Source organism: Aulonocara sp. 'chitande type north' Nkhata Bay, linkage group LG13, assembly GCF_057382095.1.
Source record: "Aulonocara sp. 'chitande type north' Nkhata Bay isolate Kocher_YH1m ecotype deep benthic linkage group LG13, A_spYH_male_GT1.1, whole genome shotgun sequence".
NCBI classification, from domain to species: domain Eukaryota; kingdom Metazoa; phylum Chordata; class Actinopteri; order Cichliformes; family Cichlidae; genus Aulonocara; species Aulonocara sp. 'chitande type north' Nkhata Bay.
The window spans coordinates 26,267,412-26,286,528 of NC_141356.1; the positions used below are offsets into that span (position 1 = coordinate 26,267,412).

The following is a 19,117-nucleotide window of genomic DNA, read 5'->3' on the forward strand; positions in this document are numbered from 1 at the left end:
CAAACGGCCTCAGTGGAAGGGAAACACGTAGAAAAGGCTGAGATATGCCAAATTACACAAGAACTGTGCCAGTGCCAACAGATTTTATGGAGTGATTAATTCAAATTGCAAATTTTTGGTTCAAATTGTCATCAGGAGGTCCGGAGAGAGATACAACGGTAAGCGTCTACAGCCATCTCTAAAAAAATACAGTGAGATTTTGATCCACCATGCAATACCATCTGGAAAGCATTTGATTGGCTTTATTTTTCAGCATGACAATGATCCCAAACACACTGCTACTGCAACAAAACTATACCTGGATATAAAACACCCAGTGTAGCATTATCAGTCATGGACTGGCCTCCCCAGAGCCTGGACCTCACCATTACTGAAGCACACTTTGGATGTTAGAGGCAGCTAACATCCAAAGAAGAGCTTTGAATGTCCTTCAAGAAGCCTGCAGAAATATTCCTAGTATTTAAAAAAATGTCAAGAAAGCTTTGCTGACAGAGTTAAGGCTGTGTTAAAGAATAAGGGTAGTCATATTAAATATTGACTTTCAAGTTCTTTAGAACTTGAAAGTCAATATTGCAAGATAGGTGAGCTACATACTTTACATTCTGTATTTTTCTAGATGTTTCAATAAATTGCTGCACAGATATTACATTTTCCTAGCAAAATATGAAGAAATGAGTGATGGTTCAAGACTTTTGCACAGTACTGCAAGCATAGGCGAATAATTTGCTGCACCATCTATAATTTCTAAATGACTGTCTTGTTCATCCACCCCTAAATCCTTTCCTAAACAACCCCACTCAGGAAAAGCGTGGTTAGTAACTTTGCCTCTTTTAAAGGTAACCATGTGGCCAGAAGCTGAGTTCAACCCAGGACAAGGAAACATGAAGGTAGCCAGAGCCAGTGCCTGCTGTTAACAATCTAGCAACCAACCTCAGCCATGGGCTTGATTGTGGGAGCAGATATAGTTCAGCGCAGCCCAGTCAAAACAATAAAAACTATATCAGTGTAGCATCCAGCCTGCAGTAAACATGTTCAACCAAAAAGATAAGACAGCTGCGCAAACATAACCTGTGGCGGAAGATCCGATCATATTGATGGATTTAGCACTAAGTCGTGTCATAATTTCAAACATTACTGAGTAGGATGTTACACCAATGGTTTGTCTTTGAGCCTAAAAGACAAACCATATGGGAAATGACTTGATTATATAAGAGACTTGGGAATTTTTACACTTTTGATGCACTTTTTTGAAACGTGTACTCAAGAATTGCAATCTTAGTCATGGCTCCGAAGGGCTGTTTTTTATCTCACTGCAAAGTTCAACAGTCACTGAGTTTGTCAGTTACACTTATCACAGTCAAACTGCTGCATGGTGTGGCTTCATATATATTAGCCCCTTTCTGCAGCTTGATAAGTTCATCATTTTTGCATTTATCCTCAACATTTCAACACAACATTTACTGAACACTTGCTGTGGTGTACCACTGCAGCCATGAAATACTGCCATGTGCATTTATGCTGCTTGAGTATTTGCATCTAGAAAATGCAAAGAACATCTTACATTTAAATTATGATGAATATCATTTTATGTATTCTCACCTCATATCCCCTCAGGAAAGTTTTCTGATTTAGTCTCAGATTGGGAGTCGTAGCAAACGCTGGAATAATACCAAGGAGTAAATATCTTAAATGTCTTTGAGCAGATAAGTGTGTAAGTGTTATATCTTTAGCTGAAGTAGCTGAAAATTCAGTGTTAATATCTATGAACACGTGACAAAAAAACACGTAAGATTCTAATAAGTTGTCTTCCCCAAACGCTTCCTTACACACTGTAAAACAAGCACAGACGAAGACTACACACTTGAAATATGCACGAGGAGTGAGTGCGGTGTGCTGAAGCAAATTTCGTCCCCACAAAGTAATATCTCCACACTGGCAGTAACTGTGAAAACCCTGTCAACACTACAACAACTTGCATATTGCCAGCTATTTAATCACAATGTGGATTAGTGCTTGCAGCTGCACAATTCATGCTGACAACCAGCGCGGACATGCGGCAGTCTTTCAATCTTTAACATAAGACTGAAAGGACACAGTAAAGTGAGTGCACTGCTCTTGAAAGCTTTGTTTTTAATCAGTTATTCACTGACCCACCTTAAACCTTGAACATATGCATGTTAGTGTTTTACTATAAAAGAACCAAAGCATAACATCTGAACCGTGTCTTCATTTAGGGTTGATTAAAGATGTGCAAAAGAAAAAACCAATAGCAAAGTGCATAAAGAGTTATGACTGAGGGAAGTCTTACCTGGGTGATTATCATTGAGAAAAATTCACGTCCCAAATAAAAAAATCTTTAGAATAAATGTTAATAGCTCCTTGGTGTTATTCATTGAGATGGTTGTGGTTGAGCTCTCCTCTGAATGTGACCAGTAGTCTAACAGGTTTAACGCTGCAACAACATCAACAAGCCACACTGCTAAACAGGTTACACCAAACACAACTACGTCTCCTACGCTTGTTTGTGTACAAGACATAGCTGCCAACCGTTATCATGTTACTATCACTTGGCATGTGTTGCTAAGGCCCCTTTAGCAGGTAAAAGCAATGTAACACAGCTGTCCTACATTCCCCAGTGTTCCCTCTGGGTGTAGCAGACATAAAAATGCTCTTATCTGATTATGCAAGCCTTCTGGTTTCAATTCACAAGACAATGTGATGCAATTTAGAAAAAAATTTGCAGATTCCTATAAAAAAATACAGGTCAAAAAATGCAACCAGAAAGTTCATCTCCTTTAAGCGTCTCAGGCTTTTAGACCGCTCCTCCTCCTCCAGCTGCCACTCCACTCGACAAAAAGCTCGACAACTTCTAACGATATTCCACCACGCCCTTAATTTTCAGCTCTTTAAGTGTCCCGTGTGTTTTTTTTTCCTCTTTAACGAGCTGCCCAGCTCTCATTAGGAAAAAGAAGCCTGGACATTAATCACCCCAAGCTACAGTACACATGCACAGCAAGCGACGTAAAGAAAGTCATTCGGCACCGCAGTCGTAAACTGTCTCTGATACATGTGGAGGCTGACCCACTGGAGTCCAGCCCAGTGATGGAGCAGTGCCAAGCATTGCTGCCAACACTTGTCATTACTACCATTACAGCAGACGATAATGTAAACTTGTCTCTCAATTGCATGGAAAAGTTACAGACCATTGATGAAGGGCAAAAGTATGAGGGAGTTTCTTCTCTTTTTGGCTTCTTTACTAAAGTTTTGACTTTCTACTGATCATCTTCATTGTGTCAGGGACAAAAAAAGAGAAAAAAACAACAAAAAAAGACAGCTTTACCATCCCAGAGGTGGTGTTGGATATGCTGAAGTGAGAGGTAACAATTATGGGAAATGGGAAAACATGACTCTACGCTTCAACTTGCCCCTTTGCTTCACATCCAGCCCACATATACACAACCTGTCAAACAATCAGTTAAACACCTCTTTGTGTAGGTCAAAGCTCAAAAGACTAACACATGTCAAACATTAGGATACTCAGAATGAACAGCAGTAACCTTTATGCAAACACCCACTTTAGCATTTGGATCCAAGGCCATATGGAATATTTTCCTTGGAGAAAACCCTGAAACTATAAAGTCTGCATTACCTGAGAGGAGGCGCAGTATGGCTCATAATCAGAAGACCCCTGAGGCTACTCACATATCACTCTGATCCCTTTTCCAAAAGCACATCTGCAAGCTAAACACTGTAACTAAATGCCTGCACAGCGACTTTCCGCGCTCTCTTCTGCGTGCTCTCTCCTTCAAACGCACACAAACAGAAATGCATGTTTACAGCTGTCACGCTTCCTTTGTGGACAGTTAAGAGCCCATGGGTGAGGCTATTTTAAGGACACAATGAATTCTCATTCAAAGTTCATTTCACACACATGCCGAGTTATGTAACATCTACAATCTCAATCCTGGAAGGAAATGTGCACTATTCGACACCACACCCATAAACCCACATGGACTCAATTTACAAGCTAGCAGTGGTTGGTCAGCATGAGGGGACACGGGGTCATTCCCTCTTTCACCCCTTTCGCTCATCCAAGGAAGGAGGGCAAATCTTCAAATCTCTATTCAGCAACTAAAGTGTCCCCTGCAGCCTTGCAGCTTCTTTCATGGATTTAACCTGTTCCTGGACCTTCTGAGTTTGGTCAGTAGATATAGGACAAAGATTTGCACAAACACACAATCATATATTAAGTCCTACACGTCTGTTTTTCAGGTTTTAGAAGCTGGTATGTATAAATCTGTAAATAATTTTCGCCCTGGGAAGGGTTAGAAGGGAAAGGCAAGCAGGTCCTTTGTTTTATGTACACAGTGATACAAATGCAAACACAAACACTAGGCAGGCACAGCAGCATGAGGGCCTCAGATCCTCTAACAATGACACAGGAAAAGCCTTACTTAAGTTGTTGCTAGTGCGACATGCTGAGTAGGCATGGTTGCCATATGATTGTGTGTACACACAATGGTGCACACACACACACACTTACACATGCATACGTGTTTATAGAGAGGTACACACTAGGGCTGAACGATATATCGCATTTGCGATAATATCGCGACATGATCAAGTGCAATTTTCTAACCGCAAAGGCTGCGATTATACTCTGGACATGTCCAAATTCATGGGCTGCATCCTCCTGAGGCCGCATTTGTAGACCGATTACGTCACAGCGACGTGCCGAAGGCTGTCCAAATTACTACCATATCCCAGAATTCATAGCGCGGCCCAGCCAAACTCCAGTTTCCAGCAATGGCGGCCGCTACTAAGTTTTAAAATTACTCATACTAATCTTTCTGGGTCACAAAATAAACTTTTAACATATTTTCAGGCGAGAAAGTAGTTGTGTAAACATCAAATATCTGCTCGGTTTATCAAGATATCCCATATTTGCAAAAGTGCTTCGACGTTTTCAGAGGCGTCTGCTACCCACCAGCTCGACAGCTAGCCGGGAGCTCGAGGGTTACTGATGCGGCCGAGAACGGCACAACTCCCGGCACATCATTTTCAGATCACCGCGGAGTTTCGCTGCTCGGGTTAAACGTAATATATAAGTCACTTAGACAACCTAAAAATGTTATTGTTGGGCTTTTTTCAGTGTTTTGTTTGTTCGTGAGTAAATCGGTTTGGCTGAGATTAAAGTTATTAGATTAGATAAAATAAAACTTTATTAATCCCCCGGGTGGGTTCCTCCTTGGTTTTCACACAGCTGACTAAACGTCAAACAGAAAACTTATTAAACAGAAGTATGAGACAGTCGAGAATTTACACCAGTGTCTGGTTATATTTTAGATAGCAAGAAGCAGACGGCCGAGTTTATTAAACTCCACGGAGACAGCGGTGATGCTAATCAGAACTAGCCTTCTGATTCAGAAGGCTAGACCGTCCAATTTCACGCCTTTAAATTTTAAAGGCGTGTTTGTGTGTGTGTTTATACAATTGCTATTATGTTTGCACTTTATGTGTAATGTTACTGACTGCAGAGATCAGTAAGATGTGTGTATTTTTTATTTATTAGTTTTATTTATTTAATATTATTTTTTAATTGAATGACTGTCTAGTAGTTCACAGATGTCGAAAAACTGAGTGTGGTAAAGCCACTGATTTTTTTTATGTATATTTCTGCAATCTGCACATTGTACTGACTTTCATTTTAATGTTTACACCAGGGTTCCTTGTCAGCACTTTATGCTCAGATGTTTGTAAGCTAAAAATAAACTATTGTGTATGTTCAAATATACTGTTGTGATTGAAGAAGTTAAATAAAAATGTCAGTCATCAATTCATGCATCACCTCATGTCATCATAACAGAGGTCTGTCTTCCAGGTAAGAACAGTTTAAAATTAATGTAATATAGTATTGGCCATACTATATGATGTATTGCTTGTCTTTGTTTAATAATACAGAAGACAAAGACCTTAAAAAATAATCGCATATCGCATCGCAATCGCAATATTGGGGCAAAAAATCGCAATTAGATTATTTTCCATAATCATTCAGCCCTAGTACACACAAATTCCATTGGTGCATTAAAAGAATTACATTATTGCGTGGCAACAGAGAGAGATGAGAGGATAATGAATGAACAAAGGGAAAACAGACAAAAGAACAGACAAAGCCATGAATTCATTATAATGATTACCCTTGGTCGATGCCATTTGGAAGAGGTCCTTCAGAACCAATGACAGGAGGGAGCAAGCAGATGAGTTTTTATCCTCTTCAGGTGTATTAGTGATATTCTAAATTAGGCAGGTTAAATTAATGCATGAATGAGCTCTGGTTTCTCCAGGAGGCCATTGTGTGCCCTTGGTAGGATTTGATTGGCATTGCTTTCAACAGGGGGGGGGGGGCAAAGTCAGCATTTCTTTTCACCCAGAGAAACCAAGTGGCACGACTTCAAAGCTTGTCCAGGGACTTAGGTTCTCACAACAGTCAGGACACGCCACAAACTCACAGATTCAAAGGACCTAAGAGGGCTAAGCAGTGAAGCATTACTGGCATCAAATTATGCATATTGTACAAAACAAATCAAACTGCAATGTGTTTTAACTGCAAACAACAGCTGAATGTGCACTGAAGTATCAGCATCCCCTGTCAATAATTCACCATCTCCTGTTATATGTAACCGCTGGAGATTTCTGTGGTTCTGGGGCACAGTCGCCTCACAGCAAGAAGGTTCCTGGCTCAAATCCCAGCTGGGCTTTGCATGTTCTCCCTGCTCCTGCCAGGATTTCCAATGAGTTCCTTCCTCACACAGATTAAAAACATGCACATTAGGTTAATTGGTGATTCTAAATTTATGTACCTCATGGGTGTCTATGAGGTGCCTAAAGTGCTTGTAGTGTATAGATAAAGCACTGTATAAATGTGTGGTTACATGTGGATGTTATTATAAAGTACTTTGAGTGATCAGTAAGAGTGGTGTAGACATGGCAGTTGATTTCTGCCTAATTATGTAAATCAGGCATTAGTAAATGGTTTGAGTTCTGGGGCTATTGGTTCTAGGGCTGCCACGATTAGTCGACTAGTCACGATTACGTCGACTATCAAAAACGTTGACAACTGATTTAATAGTCGATGCGTCGTTTGAAGCTTTGTAAGATCCCAAAAGACGCAGGAATAAGTAGTAGGATTTAAGAGTGTAATAACGGACTGAAACAGAAGATGGCAGCACTGCACGTACAAGGATGCCAGCTGCCGTTAAACCCCTGAAGAAGAAGCTGTGTCCGGTATCGTATCTGTGTCCAAATTCCCCGAAACAATCTGCAAATTTCATTTAAAATTTAATAAACTATCATCTTGTCTTTATTTTTAGTTAGCACAGACCTTAAACACTTAAAGCTGTAAGCTAATGATAGTTATATAAGAGCAGATGCATGCTGATGCAATAAGCTGTACGTTTTACGTCCAATGGATGCACGATCTGATTAATCGCAAAAATAATTGGTGACTAGTCGACTATCAAAATAATCGTTTGTAGCAGCCCTAATTGGTTCCCATTAAGTGTGTCTCACGCAAAACACATAATGCTCAGTCTCTCATCGAGAATCCACTGCTTTGCATTGCATGTGAGCACTCAGTGTGAAAAAACTAAATGATACAGTGTATTAGTCCTGAGTGGCTAATATGGACCGTTGATATTTAACCTTGTTTCCATTTTTTTTTAAAAATATTTTCATGTTGCAAGGTATGAACTGATCATCTAACCACATAATGCCAAATGTATCATATCTGATACGTGAGTTGCAGCACAACTAAGGGGTGGTTCAGGCTCCCCTGATCCAGCCCCACCTTTATCAAAAAGTAAAGTTTTGAATCCAATCTTAAAGCTGGAGAGGGTGTCTCTCTCCTGAATCCAAACTGGGAGCTGGTTCCAGAGGACAGGGGGCTGAAAGCTGAAGGATCTGCCTCCCATTCTACTTTTAAATACCCTAAGAACCACAAGTAAGCCAGCAGTCTGAGAGCACTTTGCTCTCTCACTGCAGGAAATACAAAACCGTAGTAAGACTTCCTAATGATTTGTAATGATTCGTAACATATTGCAACAACTAGCAAGGAGACTATACTTGGGGTATAGCAAGTGGTTATACAAAGTAGCAAACATTTGTTTCAAATGATGTTTGATCCTAAGAGTTTTTATGTGATGTTCTTGGGAATGTCTTTTATCCTTTCAAAATTCCACATTTGCGGCATGTGTAATTACTCTAAACTATCAAATAAGCACAGTTACAGACTGAGTGACTGAGTGTCGTTACTGTGGACCTTTGTTTTTCCCCATACCATACAATCAAACACGACTTGGTGTCTGATGACTCAAGTCGAGTACTTTAGGAGCAGCCATACTGTATAACCCCAAAGCTGGCACCATCTGGTCCTTGCATCAGCCCAGATGCATAGGAGACTCTGGCCAAATAATCAAACCACAAATAAAATAAAACAGACATTTCTCCTGGTTCGCTGAGTCTATTTTGGGTCGCTACCAAAGCTCTGCAGCTATTAATGATAACTACCTCACAAGGTAGTTATAAATTTAATTGACTTGGACCAGTTTAACAGAAAATACACAGCAGCTTTGATCACAGGGGAGCTCATGTAATAAAATGCATGTCTCTGCCAGGGAAGAGAAGTCAGAGTAGAGAGAGTACGCTAAAGCGCAATTCACCCTGCTCTGTCATAATGAGTTGGCTGTATTTAATCACTGACAGTGTTTCTGACATTTCACGAATCTTCCTCCCTACCTCAGCCCCCTTCTGTCCCACACGTTTACGTAATGAAGGGGAAAAAGAAAGCTGTCCTTCAGCTCACTGCCAGAGTGCCCACGTGTGCATGTGGAGGAACCTGTATTCATTTATTTTACAAAAAGTGTTTATTTCTCTCTCATTGACAACCAAAATACAGAGTCACATGGAAAAAAACTGTTGTGGTTTTGAAAAGCAGTTCACATTAATTTTGAGTCATTTGACTTTTTCTGTTGTTGTTTTTTTTTGTTAATATCAACAATCAGGGATAAGCACAAGTGACTTCCTGTCAACTTCAACTACTGGCCAAGCATTATAGCCAGCAGGGGGCGACTCCTTCAAACTGTGCAAAAAAAACCCAACAACTTACTGATGCCACATTTTACGTACAGTTTCTCACAACGCTAAGACTTACTTCTTTATATCTTTTTCTAAAACAGTTTTCCAGCTGAAGTCCCAATATGTCACATCAGACTTTTAAGAAAACAACACATCTTAAAATATTAACACTACTGAGCAATCATTACACGCTCCAATAAAGGTACTGGAAAAACAGCTTTAAGGATATTTAACTCTCATCTTTCTAATCTGAAAAAAGTAAAACCAAAGTTGACTATGTCATGGTCCCCGTGCCTGACCGGCTGGTCTTCCATCTGTTTTCTTTTCCTCTCTCATTTCCCTCTCGCGTTCTACGCACTACCTGGGCGGAGTTCATTGCAGGCTCCCGCCTCTGGTCCTCGCACCTGCAAACAATCATCTGCGATTCATCCCTCACTCAAGTTCGCTACTTAAGGCAGCAGCTGAGGATACCTCGTCGCTGGATTATTGTGTAACCCTCGTCAGTGTTACTTCAGTTCTACAGCCTTTTTTGAGTTCCCTTCGAGTTTTTTCCTGACATGGATTCTCCTGTCCGTATGCTAGATTCTGCATGCCCCACCTGAGGATCTGTTGCCATGACCCTTTTGTGAGTGTGGTGAGTCAGTGCGGCATAAACGTGGGGAGGATTCCCTGAGAGGAGAAAGCTAACTGTGTGAAGAAGTCTACCTGTGTTTTCCTGATCCCTTCATGAACCTTGGTGACCTCGGACCCCCCTTCCCTCACTTGTATATATCGCACGTGGAGAGTAAAATAAACAAACTAATCTTTGTGATTTCAGTCTGCGTCTGAGTCCCTCCTGTGACTCTCCTCACCTTCCCTTATATTTAGAAAAGTCACACACAGAAACATCAGTGGATTTAAGCAATGATTCAAGCTCATGATGGCAATAGAAGCTCTGCTTAGATGGAGATTCACTTTGACTTCCTCCAATCATGTGCAGCACAAACATCCAAGGACAAGGTGTGCCAGTCAGAAATACTGCATTAAACCCAAGTGCTACATCTCAGACTCTACATGCCTTAGTTAGCATGTTAAACATTGAAGTTCATGACAGCACAATTAAAAACAAACAAACAAACAAACAAAAAACAACTGAAGAAGTATGGCTTGTTTGGTTTTGCAAACATAGAAGCAAATTCACAACAGAATGGCTGGAAAAAAAAAATCAAGGTGCTGCAATGGTCCAGTCAAAGTTTAGACCGCAATGTGACTGAAATGCTGTGGCAGAACATTAAGAGAACTGTGCATAAACAAATGCCTAAATCAATGAAATGAAGCAACCTTTCACAGAAGACTGGGTGAGAATTCCTCCACAACAATGTGAGAGACTTATAAAGTCACACAGAAAACAAATACTTGAAGAATTAAGAATCATAGGGTGTAGTTAGTTGTCACAAGTCTACCTCGAGTCCTATGACAATCTTTCTTTGTCACATCATTGCATGTATTGCATATCTGGCGACACTTGCGCCTTATGCTATACTATACATGAGAAAGTGCCCAGTTTCCCTTCCTCGTCGGCTTTCCCATTCATGTCCCGGCTTACTATGAACCCGGAACTGGCTTTTGCTGGTATAAGCAATTTTGAGACGCTGAGATGTCTGCCTCCTGTGGTTATTGTTAGTCATCACAAGTGCACATCACTGTGCAAGAAGTGTCTGAGGGAGTGAGAATGTGTTTAGAGTTTTGCAACAAGGTTAAAATGAGATCTGCCAACTGTGTCTAACTAGGCGAAAACTGTTACAGTCTCTGATACTATAAATTGGTGGAGACAATAGGCGTTATTGTTTTAGTAATTCAGAAATGTGTTATTATGATCTCACTGAGCATAAAACAGATGATAAAGCAGGATTGCTAGACTGTGCACCGTGGTCAAATCAAATTTGGGGAAAAAAAGAAAAGGAAAAACAAGATGGCAATGGCAAAAATGCCAACTTAAGACTTCAATACGAGACTTCACAATGCAGGGCGGGATCCTACTATGACACGGTTGCTATGTCCATCTTTTATTCTAGCTGTGACTCCAAAAAGTTTAGATACAATTTTCTTTCCCCTTTCTGCTTTTCACCCAGGCTGGTTTGCAAATACTAATAAAGCTGGATTAGAAAGTGGGGGAATTTGACATAAATTTGTATGCATAGTTTGAAACTCTTAAAATAAAAAGCTCTGAAACGCAAGTCTAGATGTAGATCTAACTTACTAACCTGTGTAGTTTAACCTAATCACCTGAATGTAGGTTACTGAACTAAAAGTCTGACACTCAGTGGTGCTTGTGGTTATCTCCACTAATCCTCATCGTGACCCTTAGAATGCCATCACACAATCGTGGCAGGTTAAAGGTCAGCAGACAGACAAAGAGGTCACCATGGCAACCATAAGTGCTGAGCATCTCCACTGTTGTCTGTGAAAAGAGGGGGATGCTGGCTTCAGACATAATGGGAGAATCGCTCTTACTTTGTGTCGTGCTAGTTAAATTTGGGAACAGTGAGGGCGTTGCTGCACACAGCTTTGAATATCTGCAGCCATCGCTGCTGGACGCTGCTGCCTGGACTGCCAAGTCTTTAATGACACGTGTTACTCTTCTGACAAAGTGTGCACAAAGGAGGAGTAGGAAAGGTGCAGGAGATAAATGAGTTTGCATTTGAAGCTGGGCCAAGCTGGATGTAAGCAAGCTAGTTACTATTTGCACAATGTAGTGCCCAGCTGCAGCTCTATTGTCCTGAACTGAAAGCTGCCATTATAGGTTACCCCAGACTTACCTAAAGTGTGCCTCACCAGGTGCATGGACTTGATAAACACAGTTACAGACAAAGACACCAATAGTCACACGTGATAACTTACAGTATGTATGAACAAAATAAAGCTGTGCTTTCTGTTTTTTGTTATTTAAATTGAACTCATTTGATCTCATATATTTTATGAGACAACTTGGGGCAATGTAAAAGTACAAATAGGTTGCAGTGTAATTATGTGAACAGTGGTCAAATGAGAGCAAGATACATGCTGATATTAAACAGTTAAAGCAGATGAAAATTCTTGAAAATTCTTAATCTTTTGATTTTGGCGGATATTGAAGGTTTTTCCTGTCAAATTAAGAGAGAGCACAACTACCTGTGAGGGATATCTTTAAAATGGTGGAAAAGGCTGTGAGTCGCAGTGTTTTTAATTTCATTTAATGGTACTGACATATAAACGTTAATAACTTTATCCCTGACAGCTAGCTTCTCCAGTGGATAAACACTGAGTCAGCATAGCTGGCTTGAAACATGTTAGGACTGTTTCAGTCAAATATATGCTCTACAAATAAAGAAGGTCTGTTCTCATTAACTCCACTATTTTATTTCTGGCAACTACGTGCTGACATGTGGATTTGTGTTTAGGACCAGGTGTCCTCACAACCCAGTACGAGACAAAGCCACGAGGGGACCCTCAAACCTGAGCCAAAGCAGACAAATTCAACTGGAAAGCTTCGCTCTTACTGACCACTTCTCCTTCTTGCACGAACCATGGAAGCTCACAGATGTACTTTTTTCAAACATTATTTATTTTTCTTCTACTTTTCACTATGTGTTCTCAAAATGTTTTGTTTTGGGGGGGGTTTTAAGCAGTTTTGGCATATTTTTCTGTTTTGTGGCAGAGCAGAGTTTTTCCTGGCTCACAATGGGCCTTTGGGGGTAACAGGACAGTAAACACAACTGAGCAGTGAAGGCAATGAGTCTGTTTTACCTTATTTGACCTATTTTTTTGTCACTTTTGACCATTTGATAAACAAGAATGTGAATTATGCAAATGAAGACTCAATTTAAAAAAAACATTCAGAAAACAATTTTAAGACAATCCTGATTATTTTTATTTGGTTTTTGCCCCACCCTCTAAAATTTCTTAGAGGGTGGGGCAAAATTTGCAAGGAAAAAACACCCTGAAGAGTAAAACTCAACCAAACCCTAGACAGGCAGCTCCATGTAATACAACCACGCACAGAATCCGCATGCCCCTACATGAACTCCTCTTTGGCCTCTCCACCTTCTTTTCCACACACTCAGAGTTAGAAACGTTTGCTGGAAGGGTGTGTGAGCTTGATTAGCAAGACTAGCCAGTGAGTGTGTCAATGTATTACTCATACTAAAGCACATATAAAGCACACAAATAGCAGTTATAACAGAAGACAAGCGATAAACTTGCTCAACCAGTTCAGCATTTAGAATAAGGCATAGGATGAAGTTCAGGACTTCACCTACATTTCACCAGGATGACAGCATTCACCCAACGCTTCGCTTGCAACGCTTGGTGCAGGCTCCATGACAGTAGTCATTTTCAATTTAAAAACCTGTTTTCAAGCCACAAACACAAGCACTGCTGTATGGGAGGCAGCAGGCCAATGTGATGTCAGTTAAGAGCAAAACAACTGGGCTCTGTTGTTTGAATAAGGGTGGGTCAGCAGTTCTACGTCACTCTGTACACTGTCATCCAGCAATGACATTGTACATGCAAGCCCTCATAAAAACATGCACAACATCAAGAGTCACCACCAGATATGCTGTAAGTGTGTCACTGAGTCGCTCAGCAACTCAGCACACCCTCCACCCACACACACACACACACACACACACACACACACACACACACTCTGACCTACAATTCAGGGTAATCCCAATAGCATGGCTGCAAATCTCTCCCTGGCCTGATCTTTCCTTCCTCACCCACTCTCATACTGGAAATAAAAGTCTCTACTACTAAGAATGCAGGTGTTATATAATCAGCCCTAATCTGTTTCTGTCAATGCTACCGCTCTAAGGGTTCTGCTAGGACATGCATGCACGCTTGCACACACATGGACCCTCACACACAGTTGTTCACTCACTCCTCACTACAACAGTTTGACTAGAAAAGTGGTTGAGAAAGGTAAAACTTCACAACAGAGTATACTGTATATGTGAGAAACTGAAATAATAAAGTGGGCGGAGGTCTTGGTGAATCTGCAAAGTAACGATGGCCAAAAAATATGCACCATGGTACTAGTTAACTTTCTGTTGTCTCACTGTATCTCACTGTACTATTACTGTTATCAATAATATTTCTGAATAACTAACCCTTGGCTCATAACTCCTTCTTCAGTCAGAAGCAAATACATCATTTTAATGTTATTATTACAAAGAAATATGATCCACAGTGCTCCTTGGGCCAGGGAAAATGAATCATTAAGTCAGCGAACTGTCACAGAACTTCAGCTCATTGCTTAGTGACACTGGAGTAAAAATAGGACAGCTGGTGTTTGCACGATAATAGTTGAATCATTTGGCATTCAGTGACCACTGTAACTAGTTGCAGCAATTAACTGGTAACAAAAAAGGTTGAGTGCGCAACATGCTATGGGCGACAGCTTGGGTTGCAAGGCAATTGCACAAGTTCTAAGGTGGATGGCACCCTGTCCTTTTTGTGGTTGGATTTAAACTGATTGCAATCAGTCTCAGGCAGATTAGCGAAGCTCTGCAAACAACTATTCTAATTCATAAATGCAGACAGACTGACGACACATTGCAATCAATCAGTCTGCATCAATGTGTCCCCTTTGGGGTTATGTCAGGAAGGCCATGGGGCGAAAAACTGCCAAATCAAACATGCGGCGCTACCCGCTGTGGTGAACCCTCGTGACAAGGCCAGTGAGTGTAACTCGTGTGGACTGAACTGGTTGTCGACTGGTTGTATTCTGGTTATTTTCCTATATAAAAGCAAGGTTGTCATTTTGCAATTAAATCAATGTCCTGAGCAATTATTTGTGCAGGTATTTCAGAATTTCTGTTTCAAATCTATGAGGTTCTAGTTCGACCCTGAATGCAGTGACTTTGAATTTCTGTTTAGTGTCCTTTTCTGTGTATGCAGACAGGAACAGATTTAAAATTTTTACCAATTTATTACAGTTAATCTCTGTATTACCACAAACAGATTGCATTTAAATGCCAACTTGACCCCATTCACATACAAACTGAAAGCAGTCTTGCGTTCTATCATCCTCTTAACACGGCAAAGTTGGTTTGAAGACAGCAACTGATTGCGAGTGGTTTACACAGGGGCTTCCATTTCTAAATCAACCATTTCAAATGCAACAAGATGACACGTTCATTGCACAGTCGTGTATTCTCTCGATTGACTTTGGTACATGTTAGAACTAATTTTAGGTTTTAATGGTCACGTTCAAAGCAGGTATAGATCAGGTATGGAGCCAGTTTGCAACCTTACATGCTCCTGTCCTCAAGTCTGAGTTTTTGCCATCAGATGTGACCTCCTCCACTTATTAAAGCACATTTTGTATTTGCTTTCATGTGATTCCATTACTCTGTTTATTACCCACATTGCCTGTTTTTAGTCTTTTCATTGATATATAATTAAGTATCTGGCTTTCATCTTTCTGTCAAAAGCAATTCATAAACCCTGTTTTTGCTCTTTATTAAAGTTTATTATTATTATATATATAAATACATTACATAATTTCAAGGCATCCTTATTCGATTCACTGTTTTATCATAAAATATGTCCTTTGGTAACTTGGAGAAAAAAAACATGAAATCTCTGTAACTACTTACCCCTTCAGAAACACTTGTAGGCATCACATGCAATCCATAAAATAGTTATAGTCTGGATTGCGCCATAGATTGCATACACACACAAATACAAACACACATGCATTCGCACACAAAAGACCAATCCTCCAACCACGTGCTGAACGGCTGCCAGTCATGTGACAGCTTCTTCCCCTCTCTCAACACAGTATTTTCTCTGTTCTCAAAAAGTGGCCTTAACAACTATTCGCCAACCCCTAACCCTGACCTAACCGTAAAACATGCCTTCAGCACGCTGGACTTTTTTGTGGCCCCCATAATGGGGACATGCGCCCAAAATGTGACATGCTAAACAGATTTTGGTCCCCATGGCGTGAGTAATACCTGGGCCACACACAAATATGCTCACTTCCCCTTTCACCCTGTGCATTTCCCTACAAATAACAGGAAGACGGTGTGAAGTTCAGCAAGTGGCATCTGTTGAGACCCACAGAGAGAATTCACAATAGGAAAGTGAAACTTTTTGTTTCAACTGTCTGGTTTAAGTCAACTCACGATCACTACTATTTGCTAGCTGGCGGCTGGGAAACCTCAGAGATCAAAAGCAATGCACTCAGACAACAGCAACCACAGTTTTCTCAGCTGATTCAGATCAGCTGTATATTCAAACTCAAATCATTCTCTAAATTTACCTTACATGCTGAGCAATGTCTGAGTTGCTATCAAATGTAGTAAAAAAGAGGCAGTAGGCCTCACCTGTGCAGCAGAGTGAGTGTGTGGAGATGAAGGTCTTCTCCTCTTCAGTTCCACGCATTTCCTCAGTTTACAGATTTGGTGACCGGTCCTGCGGTTGAGGCAGCAGCTGCACTGGCCGCAGTTGATCTTCCTGAGGCACGGTTCGCATTCCCCACACCTGCGCCGCTTTTTCCCCTCCTTCCTCAGCAGTTTTGAAGCGGCCCAGGCGAGCGAGCAGGCCCCCTCTTGCGCCCAGGATCCGGGTTGAACAGATAAGCTGGGGTCTCCGTAGCCGGCCTCTGATTCAGTCTCAAAAGAAAAAGAGGATCGAGTGCTCTCTGAGCTGCAGGAGAAGGTGGAGCTGCTGTCCAGAGAGGGAGTCGAGATCTTTGGCACCAAATCCTGCTCTGGCACTGCTACCTGAACCTTGCTGAGGTTTAGTTCTAACTCGGTTGAAGGGGCAGCCAGCTGGGAAAGTAGTGCTGAGGACCCCAAAGGTACAGCCTTCTGGCTCTTGTGCTCCAGTGGCTCTTGAATGAATTCACTATCTTTGGTTTGTGACTCTGCTGGTGTGCAAGCTAGACTTTCTCCTTGATTAGGAAGCACCTCTTGGCTCTGTGGCTGGTGTGGTCCCCCGTGGCAGGAATCCCTCATATTGCTAGGTTTGAGGGAATCTGTACGGATAATAACTGGCATATTTCTTTTCACTACAACCGCCTGCACCATCAGGGCTGCTTCAGTCACAACTGAGCACCCTGGAATTTGAGGTTTAGCACCATGAGTGGCAGGTTGAATATCTATCTTACTCAGAACTTTGCCAAGTGACTCTGAGGTGGAAGGGGCTTTGGTGGGATTTGAGGTAGCTGTGTTGGAGACCGGTAGCACACAAGCAGGTAATTCTGACTGTGCTGTCAGTCCCTTGTTAGAATGAGGTGGATCTGGGGTTTGACAGGCTGGAGTGCCAGTTTGGGGGTGCGCAGGAATGATGGAAACATCATTCTCCTTCTGTTTCCTTCCTCCATCTTTATTCTCACAATTACCCAACCTCCAAGTGATGTCCTCAATCTCTTCCACTGTCTCTTTTTGCCTCTGAACTGGCTTTGTTGCTTCTATTCTCTCTTTCCTCTCATGATTTATCTCCTCTCTTCTCTCATCATCAGGTGTGACTCTTTCACCTGTTGTTTTATCTTGCAATATCAGGATGTTGTTTTGCTCTTGCTGTGCAGTACACACATTATCTTCCTTACCATCGCTGGCAGGATGATCAAACTTTTTTCCAAGGATAGCTGAAGTGTCATTTCCCTCACAGTTGCCCTGCACCTCCAGTGAGCCTGTAGTGGTTGACTCTGAGGACTCAGGAGGTGCTTCTTTACTCCTTTCACTGCAGAGTTTTATTTGTCCATCAGCATCATCAACCTCTGGGGCTCCAGAGACACTCTTCAGATCACCTTTACTGTTATGGCTGTCAGTAATTTTCTCTTGCTGGGTTATAGGACCATCACAGCTGTTCTGCACACAGTCTTCCAGTGTGTTATTACACAGTGGTGAATCAGCTTTAAAAACGCTGTCCTCTTTAGCACCTTTGACTCCGAGACCCTGGTCTTTGACATTTTCAGGAGTCTCAACCTCCGTTTTTGGACCAACTTCCTTGTCATCACAATTTTCCAGTTTCTCTGCTTCTTCATCAGGAGTTGAATCGTTGATTCTGGTACTCGGTCGCTGGTTTCTTTTGTTTCCGTGCTGGGGTGCTGATCTTCTCCTAGTGCTCCCCCTGCTGTACTTCCCTCTACTGCAAGGTTTAGGAGGCTGGCAGGAAGTAACAGACACTTGTGTACCCCGCTGGGACTTCCTTCGCCCCAGGGGGTCTTGTAACTTGCCACAGTGGTCAGGCGGATTGCTCGCCCGTCTAAGCCTTGCAGATCCTGTTACATTTAGCGAATGGTTCACTCTGCTGGGGGACCTCCTGGGACCTTGAGCAGCAGGTCTGCTAAACTCTCTTCCATGGGGACTTTGGCTTGACTGTGCTTGGGCCCTGGTTTTTGAACTTCTGGGTTCTCTGGATGTTTTCTGGGTCCTCTGTGCAGCTCTTCCTCTGGTTTTATTTGAACTGCAAGTTTGCCTCTTGGTGCGGATCGCTTTCTGGGTGTTCTTCCTCTGAGTAGATGTCTGTATCCTGGTGGGTCTGGTAGTAGCAGGCATGGCTGAGGGTATGAAAGGGAGGATTTCTGGCAGCCAGCATGGGAGCCAGGTGAATGTTTATCTTTTGCTTAGCACACAATTTTTCTTTCTTAAAAAAAAATCCTCCTCTTCTGTATTTTGAATGCAAACTACGATGCTACCCTGATTTTGCTATTGCAGTGCATGACCTAAAAAAGGGAAAACAAATGTCACAATTGTGCGTTTTCAGTGTAATAATGACAAACTGTTCATGCACTCAAACACCACATGACTATAACAGTGTAATAACTACAGGAAACGACAGCTTTTCCAAGCATTGTGTACAAAGACGAGTCAGATAGGTTGACGTTAATATAATAAAATATTTTGAGTATCATAAAAACAAACCAGCTTTAAATAAAAACTATAGCTTCCACAGTGCCTTAACAGTTTAAAGGGCAGACACGTTGAAGAGCACAGGGCTCTGGCAGGAGGTC

At 41.6% G+C, this 19,117-nt stretch overlaps 1 protein-coding gene across 2 annotated transcripts in view; it reads right to left on the reverse strand.

Moving 5' to 3' along the window:
- tet1 (tet methylcytosine dioxygenase 1) overlaps positions 1 to 19,117 on the reverse strand; it is a 40,638-nt gene that overhangs the window by 21,016 nt on the left and 505 nt on the right. For both annotated transcript variants that reach the window (XM_086259495.1, XM_086259494.1), the window contains exon 2: positions 16,485 to 18,829. In XM_086259495.1, the coding sequence (XP_086115621.1) occupies positions 16,485 to 18,662 (2,178 nt within the window). In that variant the 5' untranslated portion in view covers positions 18,663 to 18,829. The remainder of the gene's footprint in view (positions 1 to 16,484; positions 18,830 to 19,117) is intronic.